Source organism: Crocuta crocuta, unplaced genomic scaffold (genome assembly GCF_008692635.1).
Source record: "Crocuta crocuta isolate KB4526 unplaced genomic scaffold, BGI_CrCroc_1.0 scaffold222, whole genome shotgun sequence".
Classification (NCBI taxonomy): domain Eukaryota; kingdom Metazoa; phylum Chordata; class Mammalia; order Carnivora; family Hyaenidae; genus Crocuta; species Crocuta crocuta.
The window spans coordinates 740,286-755,210 of NW_027528806.1; the positions used below are offsets into that span (position 1 = coordinate 740,286).

At 42.5% G+C, this 14,925-nt stretch overlaps 1 protein-coding gene across 3 annotated transcripts in view; it reads left to right on the plus strand.

Moving 5' to 3' along the window:
* The first annotated feature begins 12,700 nt into the window (after window positions 1–12,700).
* ADAMTS12 (ADAM metallopeptidase with thrombospondin type 1 motif 12) overlaps window positions 12,701–14,925 on the plus strand; it is a 286,228-nt gene continuing 284,003 nt past the window's right edge. For all 3 annotated transcript variants that reach the window (XM_077755824.1, XM_077755825.1, XM_077755826.1), the window contains exon 1: window positions 12,701–13,026. In XM_077755824.1, coding sequence (XP_077611950.1) covers window positions 12,900–13,026 — 127 coding nt within the window. In that variant the 5' untranslated portion in view covers window positions 12,701–12,899. The remainder of the gene's footprint in view (window positions 13,027–14,925) is intronic.

A 14,925-nucleotide genomic window follows, 5' to 3' on the forward strand; every position in this document is an offset into this window, starting at 1 on the left:
ACAAGTGAGGTTGAGACTAATATCATCCCAGATCTGATTTCCCTTTTATCCCCAGAACTCTAGAGTTTGCATATCCAGCTGTTACTTGACACTTCAACATGGTTGCTGATTTCCTTCAGATTTTTCCATCTTAGTAAATGGCATTAGTATTCACATTACTGTTCAGACTAAAAGCCCAAGAGTAATTCTTTAGCTCTCATTTTCCCTTACACCTAATTAACTCAATCTAGTAGGTCTTATTAGCATGTTCTCAAAAACAAAAACAAAATCCAAACACCCAAATTCCTGAATCCATCTACTTCTTTCTATTTATCCATTTCTCTCTATGTAAGGTATCTCTTGCTGAATAACAATTTATGTTAAAAATTTATGGCTTAAAATAACAAACATTATCTCACAGTCTGTGTAGGTCAGGAACGCAGGTGTGGCATAATGTCATTGGCTCAAGGTCTAGCATGAGGTTGCAGTCAAGCTATCAGCTGGGGTTGTGGTCTTTAATTGATTTAGTGGTAGGGAGAAGAATTTGCCTTTAAGTTTCTTCACATCGTTGTTGGCAGACCTTGATCTTTCACTTGATCTCTCACTCTGTGAGCTCCACAGGGCTGCCTCACAATATAGCAGCTGGTTTCCAGCAGGGTGAGTGATGAAAGAGAGAGAGAGAGAGAGAAAAGAGAGAGAGAGAGAGGGATCAGCATGTAATCTATGTGGTGTTTTTATAACCTGGTAAAAGAAGTGACACTCCTATCACTTCTAACCATATCGTCTTCTTTAAAGGCCAGTCAATAAGTCCAGTCCATACTCGAGGAGAAGGGAGTTATACAGGAATATGATACTTGGAGGTAGAGATCTTTGGGTCTATCTTGAAAGCTGACTGTGACAGAAGGGCACGTTGTCACAATACCCACAGGAAACAGGAGTTGAAGACCTACTCAACTGAGTAGATAACTCAACAGTGACCCAGTGCTGGGACAATACGACTGAAGCTAAAGCCTAGTAAAATGGAGGGGAATAATAAGTAAACAGTCCAGGCTTTCAGTCCAAACCCCCAAAGAGGCACATCCTAAGGGTAAGTTCTACACTCTATTCTCAACAATCAAAAAACACACACTTCCTTCAAATACACATAGAGCATTCACCCAAATAGACCATATGCTGGACCAAAATAAAGTTTCAATTACACTTCAAAGGATTGAAATCGTACAGGCCATGTATTTTAAGCACAGAGGAATTAAACTAGAAATCAACAAAAGAATGACTACTAGAAGCCCTCAAATGTTTCACAATTAAGCCGTATATTTTAAACAACCCTGATTAAAGAGGAACTAAAATATAAAGTGTTATAAAAGACATTACAAAATTGTTTAAAGTAAATCATGGTAAAATTTGGCATCAAATTCTGTGGGATGCAATCAAAGTAGTGCTTAGATGGAAATCCATAGCTGTAAGTGCATATTTTCAAAAAGAAGAAAGGTTAAACATCAGTGATCTAAGCTTCAAACTCAAAATACTAGAGGACGATAAATACTTTGACTCTAAAGAAAGAAGAAGTATGGGAATATTAAAGATAAGAGCATAAATATGCAGACAGCTTCTGCCATGTCAGGGATTAACCTTCTAGTTGTTGACTCATACAGAGGTGGGTGGAGGAGGTCCCAAGAGAAGAGCAGAGCAGCCCAAGGTGGGGTTTTCAGGGGGCTTTCAGCACATTCACAAAGGAGAATATTCATTTCTGAGAGCAAAGAGAGGAATGAGTAGTCCAATACTAAAACCAGAATCTGTTTCCCAACTCCAGGTGGGAGTTAGGAGAGGAAGCCAACTCCTTAATAGAAGAGGTGTGTCCATGGGTCTCAAAGCAGGTCATTCCCAGAACATTTCCCACTAAGTCTCCCAGCCACTCATCCTCTGATCAAATATTTCTTCATCCTTTTTATCTTTAAGGGAAATGCAGCAATAAATAAAACATAGTTCCCGTGCCTACAGTTTATAATCAAGTGGAAAGTCAATTATAAGGAATCATGAGATTCATTAACTTGAATCTCATGGCATAAAATTTAGCTTGGCTGCCTGCTTTCTTTTTTTAATTTTTTAAAACATTTTATTGATTTCTGAGAGAGAGAGAGAGAGAAAGAGAGAGAGAGAGAGAGACAGTGTGAGCAGGGAGGGACAGAGAGAGAAGGAGATACAGAATCTGAAACAGACTCCAGGCTATGAGCTGACAGTCAGCACAGAGCCCGATGCAGGGCTCGAACCCACAAACTGTTGAGATCATGACCTGAGCCGAAGCCAGAGGCTTAACTGATTGAGCCACCCAGGCGCCCAAGGCTGTCTGCTTTCTAACTCAACACTTGATAACAGTCTTTCACAGGGTTCTATCTGCCTTACATACTAATCCATGCATTCAATAAACATATCTGTGTACTCAATTTTCTCATATGGGGTTTCAAATACTCCATCAGTTTATCCATACACATATCAATCTCCTCACCTTCAAAAGATGAATCATAACACCTTAATCTGACCACAGCCACTGCTTTACTGCAGAAAGCAGTGGCTGAATCAATAGAGCCCTTTGCACTTGGAGACCTCTCAGGAGATTTGTGCAGATTTAATAGGATAGCAAACAATCAACTAATAGTGTGAGTCAGTGTTATCTGCAACCCTCAGAGGGGCTAGGAAGCAACAAAGGATGCCTTCTTGTTGCCAAGGAGGCAATCCTGGAAGGTGACATTTGGAGAGTGTGGCCAAAGTAGAGAAAGGTGTTCTTAGAGGCATTAGCCCTCGGCCAGCTGTCCCCTGGGCTTTGTGAAAGGGTCTCTGAGAGCACAGAGTCTGGCTTTCTGTGTTCTGAAGATTCAAAGTGCCACAGAAATTCATCCTGTGGCTGTAGAGATAATCTCTGTCTGGCAATGCGGGCAAGCTATGTTAAAAGTACAAAACCATGAAGAGAAGCTTTATCTTTTCCAGGGTTAACTTCAAAGTTGGTTTCTTGTTATTTTTATGTGGTATCCTTAAGAGCCACTTTATCATGAGGAGAAACATATACAGTTCATTGAAATGAAATTGTTGGAGGATTTAGGGGCCTTGCTTCCTAAGTTTCAAGGAAAGATCTTTAACAGGAATTGGTGGTATGCATGCATCTGCCTGATTTTAGGCTAGGTGTTGGTTACCAAGTTTTATCTCCATTGTTTTTCCAATGGTCAGCAGATAAATTAGTGACACAGTAAATGAATGGGCCCACAGTGGTAGATCTGTACAGTGGAACTCTGTGCAGAAATAAAAAGGAAAAGAGTACAGGGACACAAAATATCCAAATAATTATGCTGAGTTAAAGAAGGTGGACAAAAATGAGTTCATACTGAATGAGTCCATTTATGTGAAATTCAACAAATTGCTAATGAATCTTCAGAGACAGCAGGAGAGTTGGGGGAGGAGGTCATACAAGTAGGGGCAGGAGGAGGGGACTGCAAAGGAACAGGGGGAAACTTCTGGTTTGACACATGCACACTAGCACACATGCACCACATGTGCACACACACACACACACACATATATATGTCAAAACTTATTGTGGTGATGGTGTCACAGGTACGTATACCCATGCAAACACATAAAATTGTATACTTTAAACATATGCAACTTATTGTATGTCAATTGTACCTCAATAAAGCAAAAGAAAGGGTATTATTATGGTATATCCTTCTTGCCACCTGAACGAACCTCGTTTACTCACTCTAAAGTTTCTTTGGGGCATGGCTGATCTGCTCTCAATGACCTCAGGAAGATACGAGAAAACAATGATGAATATCAGGGGTATGTCCCTGACAAGAGCCTGACACTCAGCCGCTCTCCTCCTCCTCTGGGGAGAATGCCAGCCCAGGCTACTCATGGGCTTGTGTTGAGCTCAGTGGGTTAAGAGAATATTAAAAGTGCAGTAAACTAGGATTGTGGACATTTGTTGGTATTTTCATATCTTTCTGACACTGCTTTCCATGAGAGACTTTCTGATCTGGTCAGATTTCAAAGACATTGATTGAGCTGCATTTATAAGTGAGTGGAGTTAATAGTTTCTTAAATAAACTCAATCTTTGGTCTTTCTCTTCCATTGTTTTCTTCTGTGCAGCTGAGTATGTAAAGCCTGGACTAGTCTCTTGTCTTTACTTCAGTTTGAGCTAGTGAATAACAGTGCCTCTTTGAAAATGTTTGTCACTTGATTTTGAAGATACCAAACTCTCCATTCTCATTTTATTGGCTACTCCTCGGTTTCCTGTGCTGATTTTTCTTTGTTTTCCAGAACTCTAAATATTAGAGCACTCTCAATGTCTTGGCCTGTTTTGGCTGACATAACAAAAATATCATAAACTGGGTGGCTTAACAACAGAAATTAATTTCTTACAATTCTGGAGACTGGAAAGTCCAAGATCAAGGCACTGGCAAAGTCAGTGTCTGGTGAGAGCCTGCTTTCTGCTCCACAGACAGCCATTTTCTTGCTGTGTCTTCCCATGGTGGAAGGGGTGAGAGAGCTCCCTGGGGCCTTTTATAAGGGTACTAATCCCATTCATGGGGTCTCCACTCTCATCACCTAATCGCTTCCCAAAGACTCCACCTTCCTATGCCATCACATTGGGGTTTAGGATTTCAACATATAAAGTGTGTGTGTGTGGGGGGGGGGTGCCGGGGGGGACACAGGTCTTTAGTCTGTAATACCCAGAGTACAAGCCTCACATTTCTTTTCTTTTCTGCTACATTCTCATAATAGATACTTTCATTTCATTTTAAGGCTGTCAGTACCATCCAAATACTTATGATGACTTCTAAATGCATAACCCCATCCTAAATCTCTCTCTGGATTCAAGACTTGTATATCCATTAGCCTACTTGCCTCTTCCTTTCAGATACCTAAGTGATATCTTAACATGTCTTAAACTGAACTTCTGATTTCTCCCACCCCCACCAGTTCTATTCTACCTTCCATCTTCCTCAACTCAATCATTGGCAACTCTAAACCTTGAAACCCTCCTTGAGGTCTTTTTTTTTCTTACACCACACATCCAATTTATTAGAAAGCCTTGTTTTTACTTTCAAAATAAATCCAGAATCTGGTAGATTTTCACCATGTCTTTTGCTACCGCCTGATGTAATCAATCATTATCTCATACCTGAGTTAATTCAATGGCTTTCTAACTGCTCTCTATGCTCCTCCCTTTCCGTCTCTACAGCAGCCCAAGACACCCTATAAGTCCTAAGTCATTTCGTGTCACTCCTATATCCTGTGTTCAACTCCCCATCCACCATGGCTTCTTAATTTGCTCAGTGTAAAATCCAAAGGCTTCCCTGCGATCTCTAAGGGTCTTGTGACCTTCCCTCCTCCTCTCCATCACCACCCTCCCCTTGTCTACACTCTCAACAAACACTTGTCTTCTTGAGCTCTTTGAGCATATTCCTACTTATTCCCAGTTGGGGGTCTTTCCTATTACTGTCTCTTTGGACTGGAATTCTCTTCTCCTAGGTACTTAGTTCATCCAGATTCTTAATTCCTTCATTAAAATCATCTTAGTGGAGATGACCCACTTATATAGAAGAGGAACCCATTCCTCTCAATACTTCTAGTCCTCCTTAGCCTGTTTTTGTTCCCACTGCTCTTACCACTGTCTTACATATTATATATTTATTTGTTTATTCTCTTTCCCGCTGGCTCAAGCCAGGGTGTATGAAAACATGAGGAAAGATTCTCTGATTATTTTATTTGTTATTATACCTCCAATGCCTGGACACAGAAGCAGTCAACAAATATTTGTTGACTAAACGCATGAAGTATTCTCATTTTGCTGACACAGTGGCACTCAGAGAATCCTTGATACATCCCATCCCTAATTTCTTCCTCTTCTTGGGAACAATGGGCACACCGTTCTTTATTTCAGATTTAATTTTTAAGGCTGAATGACAGGGACTGGTGCCCACATGGACTAACATGGGAACAATCTAATAATGATAACCTCTGAAGCTGCCAACGTTGTTAATCAGAGACCACCATGCATGGGCACTCAGTTGGTGCTAACTTCTCATTATTAGGCTTCTCTAATTTCCAATCCAATAGCATCTTCACCAAGTGTTAAGTTATTTTAAAGAATAAGAACAAATTGTCACATTTTATGTTTCTTTTTTTAAATTTAGAAACAACCACAAACTCCCATAAAAGTTGGAAGTGAGGTTAAAGAGAACATTTTATGTTCTGAATCATTTGAGAGTAAATTGTCAACTAGATGCCCCTTCACCTCCAAACACTTTCATGTGTATCTCTAACAAACAAGGGCAGTGTTCTTCATAAGCCACACCATCACAAATGATACAATACTAACACCCCATTCTTTGTCTCCTTTCAAGTTTCACAAATTATTCTGACAATGTCTTTGGTAACAAAAGGATCTTATTCAGAATTATGTGTTGCATTTAGTTGTCACATCTCTTTGGTTTCCTTCAACCTGGAACAGTTTTTTAATTTTCCTTTCACCGTCTTAGCGTTTTGAAGATTAAAAAAAAATAACAACAGTTATTTTGTAGAATGTCCCTCAACTTAGGTTGTCTGATGTTTCCTCATGGTTAGATTCAGGCTATGTGTCTTCGGCAGATATTTCGGAGTGATAGTGTCCTTCTTGGAACCTATCAGGTAGCACACGATTTTAATTATCCACACTACTGGTTTTATTTTCTCTGTTTACTTGATTAAGGGGATATTTGCAAGCCTGGTCCACTCTAAAGTACTTTCATTTGCCTTTATATTTAAGAAATGTTTGGGAGGATATACTTTAAAATTATACAAATTCCTATTCTTCATCATTTACCTATTTGTATCATTTATCTATTTGTATCAGTATGGATCATTGATTCTTAATCTTATTGTACGACTAATGATTTATTACTATTATATATTTTCACTTAAACTTCCCTAAATTTGGCCAGTGGGCACCTTTTCATGTTAACTCCTCTCTCCTTTTGACAAGGTTGTATCTTTCTTTGAGTTTTTTTGTTTAGCGTTTTTTGTTTTGTTTTGTTTTTGCTGTTGGTTTGTTTTTGTTTAGCAATAAAATGCTCTGGCTTATCTTCTATCTCTCAAGCCCTAGTTCTAAAGTCAGTCTTTTCTCTAAGGAGTCCTATTTCTTAGGCCTATTTATATCTTCATTTTTGTATGCATCTCTACAGTCATCAACAGCTTTGGGTTCATAACAATTACCTTTAATTGTAATCCAACATAGAGTTTATTCTACTTTTCTCTTTTTTCATATTGGTGATTCTCTTCTCTGGCAGTGAGAAACTTGACCCCCATTATCCTTGTTGTATTTATCCATCTGACCAATTTCCCTGTGTGTAACCAATCTCCAATCACCACTATCAGTTTCTACCATCACCTCACCCTTCCTTACCCTGCCAGTATTTCACCGCCCTGCTGGGACACTCTGTTCAGCTTCTGATACAGGCAGCGGGAAGTTTTCTCACAGGGATAAAAATTTTACATTGCTGAGGTTCTGACACTTTTTTAATAGGCTGCTCTCTAGTCGTCCTCACACGACTTGGGGTCCCTCTTGCACACCTCCCATGTGAATCCCCCCCCCCACCAACCCAGTAAAATCTTGTTTCATTTTGATTAGGCTTAAGATGATCTACAAACTGAAATTAGTTTCAATTTATTGCAACATTTTGATCTACGTGCTACACGTTTCTCCTGAAGTATGCTGTTTTCTTTCAGCCAATAGTGTATTTCATTAATCAGGAGTCCAGAGCCTTCTCAGCCATGGCTTTCAAAGGGACATTGCCATGACACTGTTTATTTAATTAAGTTGATTAATTGCAACATTAGAAGAAGGGTCCAAAATGGAACCCACTTGATACAAAGCCAGGTAACTTTACAAAATCTACAATGCATAGATTCCATAATCTTCAGATTGAGCCAGGAAGGCAAACTCTCTGGGAGCTGAGTGTACAGAGTAGGCTGTGTTGATTATCCATCCACGTATATATCGAATAAAATGGGTGGAAGAATACAAGTGAGCTTACACCTCTGAGACTTCCAAATACTTACCCCTTCTTCTTGTAAGACTGCATAGAGGTTTAAAAGAAAATAGTACAAAACTACCCTATGATCCAACAATTGCACTGTTATGTATTTACCCAAGGACACAAAAATACTAATTCAAAGGGATGCATGCACCCCAATGTTTATACCAGCATTATCTACAATAGCCAAACTATGGGAGCAGCCCAAGTGTCCATCAATTGATGAATGGATAAAGAAGATGTGGTATCTATATACAGTGGAATATTACTCAGCCACAAAAAGAATGAAATCGTATCATTTGCAATGACATGGATGGAGCTCGAGAGTATTATGCTAAGTGAAGTAAGTCAGTCAGAGAAAGACAAATACCATACGGCTTCACTCATATGTAGAATTTAAGAAATAACAAATGAGCAAAGGAGAAAAAAAGAAAGGGAGAGAAGTAAACCAAGAAATATGGTCTTTCTCAACTACAGAGAACAAACTGATGGTTACCAGAGGGAAGGTGGGTGGGAGAATGGGTGAAATGGGTGATGGGGATTAAGGAATGCACTTGTGATGGGCACTGGGTGATGTAAGAAAGCGTTGAATCACTATACTGTATACCTGAAACTAATATCGCACTGTATGTTAACTAACTGGAATTTAAATAAAAACTTAAAAAAGGTAAGAAAAAGTATACGTGACAACAATATTTAAATGTATGATTTTTGAAGACAATTTTTTTTTTTTTTTTTTTTTTTTATACTCTCAGGTGGAGGTAAGGTCCGACTGCTCTTGAAAACCTTAGAGGAAGACTCTTCCTTTTTCTCTCCATCCTCTGGGTTTACTTAGGAACAGCAGCTTGCAAACTACCAAGTGTGACATGCTGATTTTTACTACGAGGTAGTGGTTGTGGTACTCAGGCAGAATTAACAGATGGGAAGTCTACTGTTATGACATATCCATTTGTGATTCTTGGGGCTAAGTCAGGGTTATTTTGTTTTTTTTTTTAAACTTTTTTTTTTTTTTTATTTCTAGGAGAGAGCGAGAGACAGCGTGAGCAGGGGAGGGTCAGAGAGAGAGGGAGTCACAGAGTGAAACAGGCTCCAGGCTCTGAGCTGGCAGTCAGCACAGAGCCCGACGCGGGGCTTGAACCCACGAACCGCGAGATCATGACCTAAGCGAAAGTCGGACGCTTAACCGACTAAGCCACCCAGGCGCCCCAAGTCAGGGTTATTTTGGTTTTAGTTTTGGTTGAAGTCAGTTTCTTTTGCTTTGCTGGTGTTAATGACAGCTCTGAGAAATGCATTGGACTAACAGTCCCTGAATTTCAGCCGTCCCTGTGTTTCTATAGGCTTAGTTGGAAAGTATGAACTTCCAAAGCCTTCTTTACTCTTTGGGAGGCATCTCATATCTTTTGTGGCAATTTGCATGTTTGTACAGAAAATACTTCACCATAAAGAACTAAACCACCACCTGAGATGCTATGGTGATGTCTGTAGATTGCATGTATGTTAGTGTTCTCAGCCCTTCCACTCTTTGTGAATGAGGGCATTACAAGGGGTCTTAAGAAAGACAGATTTGTATTTGATTCTGTTGAGTGGCTTGACTCAGTCTTTTCCTTTTTTCTGCACCTCACTACTTTATCCTGGTTTTGCACTTAATATTGATGTAATCCTAGGCAAGTTGTATAACCTTTCAGTGTTTCCTCACCTATAAACGAAGGATAATAATAGTACCTGCCTAATAGGTTTTTGTAAAGTTACATAAAGTAATGCAGATTTACAGTGTTTAGCACAGTGCCTGGTACATAATGAGGGTGTGGTCTATTTTTTTCTGTTCTTAGCTATTATTTGACACTTGGATTTTACATGCTTTTGTAGTCTTCCTTCAATGGTAGTATATTTGAAGCAGCCAGTTCAAGGAAACTTGGGGGGACTCTGCAGTGATTCACAGCTCTGCTGTTTATAGTGGACATATCAGGAAATGTAGTTGGCTTATTATTATTATTATTGCTACCAACCTTTGTCACCAAGAACGAGGAAAAGTTGAATGGATTTAACTTTTCCCTCTGTCCTGAAGAGGCACCAGGCTTTGGGGGTATTTTTAAATTCTGGAAAAAGTAGGAGGGCCTGAGAATAGTAGCAGGATGCATCTTGTTGCTGGGCCATGTTGAAAACTTGCTGAACGTAGAGACATGAATTGATAGTTGCACCAGGAGGTGCAGTTAGGTGAGTCTCTTCAACAGCACTTAGAAATGAAAAGCAGGGAAAATCAGCAGTTAGGGTAAAACAAGGTTAAAGTTTGATGAGGAAGAGGTGTTGAAGGCACTGGTGAGAGATGATTTAAGGAGATGAATCATAGGCTGTGGGTAGGCAGAAAAGGAGGTAAAGCCAGAGAGATGCTTATAGATTATGGGACAACCAAAGATGGAGAGATAAGGAGACAGGTGGTCCTTACTAGACTGAGGTCCCAAGGTACTGGGTACAAAGCTTTGGAAGGACCGACAGAATATGAAGTTTTGGTGAGATGTTATAGTCTCAGTATTTCAGGCTTGGATGACTGGATAACAGATATCTCTGGTCACGGTCTTGAGAACAGGAAGGGTAGAGAAAGTAAGGGGAAGCCATTAGAGTTGAAGAGGTTAAGAAACTGAGTCCAGAAGATTCCATGGATCCTCCCGAATCTTCCCTGACTTTATTGGGACTCAAAAGTTCCTAGAGGTGTTTTTGTTTTGTTTTGTTTTGTTTTGTTTTGTTTTGTTTTTTCCCTGAGAGACACAGCTCTTTTCCTGGGCATGGAGGCCAGGAGTGATCTCGCCCTTCTGATGAGACCTTGCTTGCTATCAGGAGGATAAAATGAACAACAAGAAGAGGAGGAACAGGGGAGAGAAGACTGAGGGGAAGGAGAAGAGGAAGAAAGGAGAAGAAACAAAAGAATTTCCGGTTCAGAGTGGTTCTTTGAGGCCCACGCAATTGCATTTCTGTCAGGTTTTCACGCCGTTTCACCAGACACACCTGTCACATCTGAATTTCTTTCACATTTAAGTTATGCTCTTCCAACTTAATATTTATGTATCTGGAGAAGAGGCTAAGAACACTTCTGCGACTGGTCCGTGACCACATAGCAAAACATGTCGTGTTACAAGGCATGAGGGATAAAGGTTGCAGATGGAATTAAGGTTGCTCCTGGGCTGACCTTAAGATAAAGAGATCAATCTGGATGATCTGAGTGGGCCCAATGTAATGACAAGGGTCCTTATAAACGGAAAAGGGAGGGAAAAGCGATGGTGTCAGGATGATACTCCATAAGAGACTCAGTGGCCATGCTGACTTTGAAAATGGGGTAAGAGGGCAAGGAACTGAGAAATGTGAGTAGCCTCTTAGAAGAGGAAAAAGGCAAGAAAATGACTCTTCCCTACCTCCAGAAAGGAAGGCAGCTGTGCTTACACCTTGATTTTAGGCCAGTGAGACCTATCTCAGACTTCTGACCTCCAAAACTGTATGATACTAAATTTGTGCTGTTTTAACTCACCAAGTTTTTGGGAATTTGTAATGTCAATCATAGGAAACAAATTCAATATCATGGTGCATACGTATACAGTGTGAAGGATTCGTGACCACCCCAAGTGTGGGAGGGCCACCTTGCACTTGGATCACTGCTTTGACCTGGCTGCCCAGGCCTGTGCAAGGTAGCCGGAGTTGGTTTCCCGAACCTCTCACTGAACACATATGGTTGGCTAAAAGCCATGGAGAACCATTATGGGGCCACATTCTTCCTGAATGGAGTAAGGAGGACTGTTTCAGCCCAGAGGTGTGAAATCTTGGCTCTATTATCCCAGTGAATTCTCAGGATGCCTGGCAAGCTCCCTGGTTTGCAGCATTGTCTCAATAACTGAAGCTTGAGCCTCTAAATGGATGCCCCCTCCATGGGCAGCCTGGGCAGGTAAACCAGAGAGATACCTTCACACGGTCTGGGCCTTGCTTATTTCCTCCACTCTCCACTCTCCTTATGGGTGGGTGGGGGTGGGCTAGGAAAGGTGGGGTTATAAAAGCAAAGCACCAGAGAGGCCTGCAGACACAGCTTGGCTCATAATTATTGGGTCTCATCGCGTCTCTGCGGCAATGAAGGGACTCGTCAAGGGTTGAACTTGAAGTTGGGCTCAGACCATTTCCCTCTGTATGACTTGGCAAAGCGAAAAATGCCCATTCCTTTTTAAAATGGAAGTCTTGGCTTGCCTTGGAAGATAATCCCAGAGAAGTCTGGCTGAGCGAGGGGTCTTGGTAGAGAGAGCCACGTCAGGGAAGTTCAGAAACGGAGCCGAGAAAGGCAGCCAAGGGGGCAGCACTGAGCCGGGGAGGGTGAAGGAGCGGGGGGCCCCCCGGCGCCCCAGCTCTGCGCCCAGCACTCTCGGCCGGTGGTTCAGCCAGGGAGGGCCGGCCTGGGGGGCCTCTCACCCGCAGTCCCGCCCAGGGTGGCTCTCCCGGGTCTCCCCTATTTGGNGGGAGCGCGGGGGTGGGAGGCCGGGGGAAGATGCGCGGAGTTGGCTGCGAGGCCGAGCGCGGAAGGCCGAGGGGTGGGGATCTTGGGTGGGCTGCCGCCTCCCGCTCCGACCCGTTCCACACCCCGCAGAAAGCAGGCGCTGCCAGTTGAATCACTCCCCTTTCAGGAGGGAAGGGGGATAAAGGTAACTAGCCCCTTCCTGCGTAAAAAAAGCAAAAGGAGCTCGTGGGTAGCTTCGCGGCCGCTCGGTCCCACTCCTGGACCATGCGCCCCTGCATCTGCCTGCTCGGCCACAGGCGAGGACTTGATTTCTTGAGCTGAGAGCTAAACCTCGTCGACTTTTCTTCTCCCCGACAACTGAATCATGCCATGTGCCCAGAGGAGCTGGCTTGCAAAGCTCTCCGTTGTAGCTCACCTCCTTCACTTTGGGGCCCTTTGCTATGGGACACAAGCTCAGCCAGGCCCGGTGCACTTCCCGGACAGGAGGCAAGGTTAGTGGCTTTTCTTTATCTCCTTTGAAAACCGTGGTGGGGAGATGCGTGGAAAGTTGGTGGCTCCCCCATCCCCTCCCCCACTGGCTGAACTCTGCAAAACCGTTTGGCTGAGTCGTAAGGAAATCTGCGCCGGGAGCTCGTAACATAGGGTGTCTCGGAATTCATTGTTGAAGGTGAGGCTTCCTTAATTCTTACTGAAAGGCGAGTGTCTCGGATCTCTTTCGCCCCAACGCTGCGGCAGGAAAGACCCAAGGCATAGCTGGTAACGCCCCCCCCCCCCTTTGTCTCCTCTTTGAACGCTGCACTGTTTCAATCCTGTACTTTTCAAATTCTGAACACGGAAAATGATTTTTTTAAAGTTCCAACTGGCCACTGGCAGTCATTGCAGTGTTTCTAGTTAGTTTCAGCTCTGGACAGGGGAGGGGAAATGTGATTCCGGCCCCATGCTGAGTGAGTTTGGCTGTGTTTTGGTTTCCTGGAAAGATTAAGGCCTGTGTTTTAAAAATAACTGTACTTAGGGGGGAGAATTTACCACCTTAGGGGCTCACCTTTCCCTGTCCTGTCTTCCTGATCACAGCTGGCTGCATCTCCTGAAAGTCATGAAACTCATAATTCTATAGAAAACACTGGAAGGGGGTGTGATGGCAACTTGGTGTTATTTAAACCTAACACCTGGAGCAGAGTGGCACTGCTGCCTCTGCTTTTTTATTGGACTTGGAAGGGTCAGAGACACTTTTGTGTTTGGTAGGGAAGTCCTTGGGCCTTCTAGGAGAAACAGAGCTCCATCAACTGCCTGAGTGGCTGGAGAAACCAGCCTGTATGTGTCAGCCCAGAAACCACTGACAACAGCCTTCTGGGGTATAGGGATGGTTGGTACTGTCCCTGTTTTAAAGAGGAGGAAATTGGGTGAGTTTCTTGGCCCAGCTCATGGTGGAGTGAGGCTTTGAACCCAGGTAGCCTGGCTCCAGAGGCTGGCCTCTTACCAATAATAGGGACACACACAGACACACACAGCAATGCTTTAGCATCCATTAAGTCCTGTGTTTGCTGACTGTGCTCAAGTCTTGAGAAGCTTCCCTTGCATTCTGACCCCCTTAATCCCTAAGACCACTTGGGCGGCAGGCATCAGAGCCTGTCTTTGTCGAGGATTTCCACACACAGTTCTGCCTACGTTGCAAAGTTCAGATACTGCTGAGAGCTCATCTGCTGTGACTTCAAGAGCCATCAGAAACAAGTCCCTTTGCTTTCCTTGGAAGCTGGAGCTCGAACACCCGGGTTTAGATGTCATTCAGCCATGACTTGCTTGTGTAAACGGTCCAGATACAATCTCCCACCCCCAAGTTTAAAATAGCGGCATTTGTTTTTCTTTGAAAAACAGCCCTTTTGTGAAAAGTCTGTGTTCTGGCAGCACAAACAAAGCCTGTGAGCACTTCCCAGGGCATTTGGAGATGATTTGGTTCAAAGACACACATTCTCCTGGGTTGGTTTTCAGCTGTGCTTGCTCCACATGTACTTTGTAAGCGAATTCAGCTTAGTACAGAGTAGACACCACTGGGCCTTGCTCTCTCTTGTCTGGAAGGTGAGAGATGGTTGTTTTCCTTGGTTACCATTGGGATTATGTGCAGAGAGTATGTGATATTGAAAAATAGCTGTAAAGTGCCCTCAGTTTACTAGCGATGCACATATATTTAGGTTTTAAAAGCACTTTGTTTTTGAAAGTCTTTTCTTCAGAATATTTGTTTTTAATCAACTCACCAATGGATTTACAAGTAATCTGCATTTGGTACAACAGAGAAATTTCTAAGCAGGCTTTATTTACTTTATTTACAATTTTATTACTTTATTTACAGCTGAGTGGAGAGAGGGAGAACAGTTGAGGCGGGGAGGGAGTGTAGA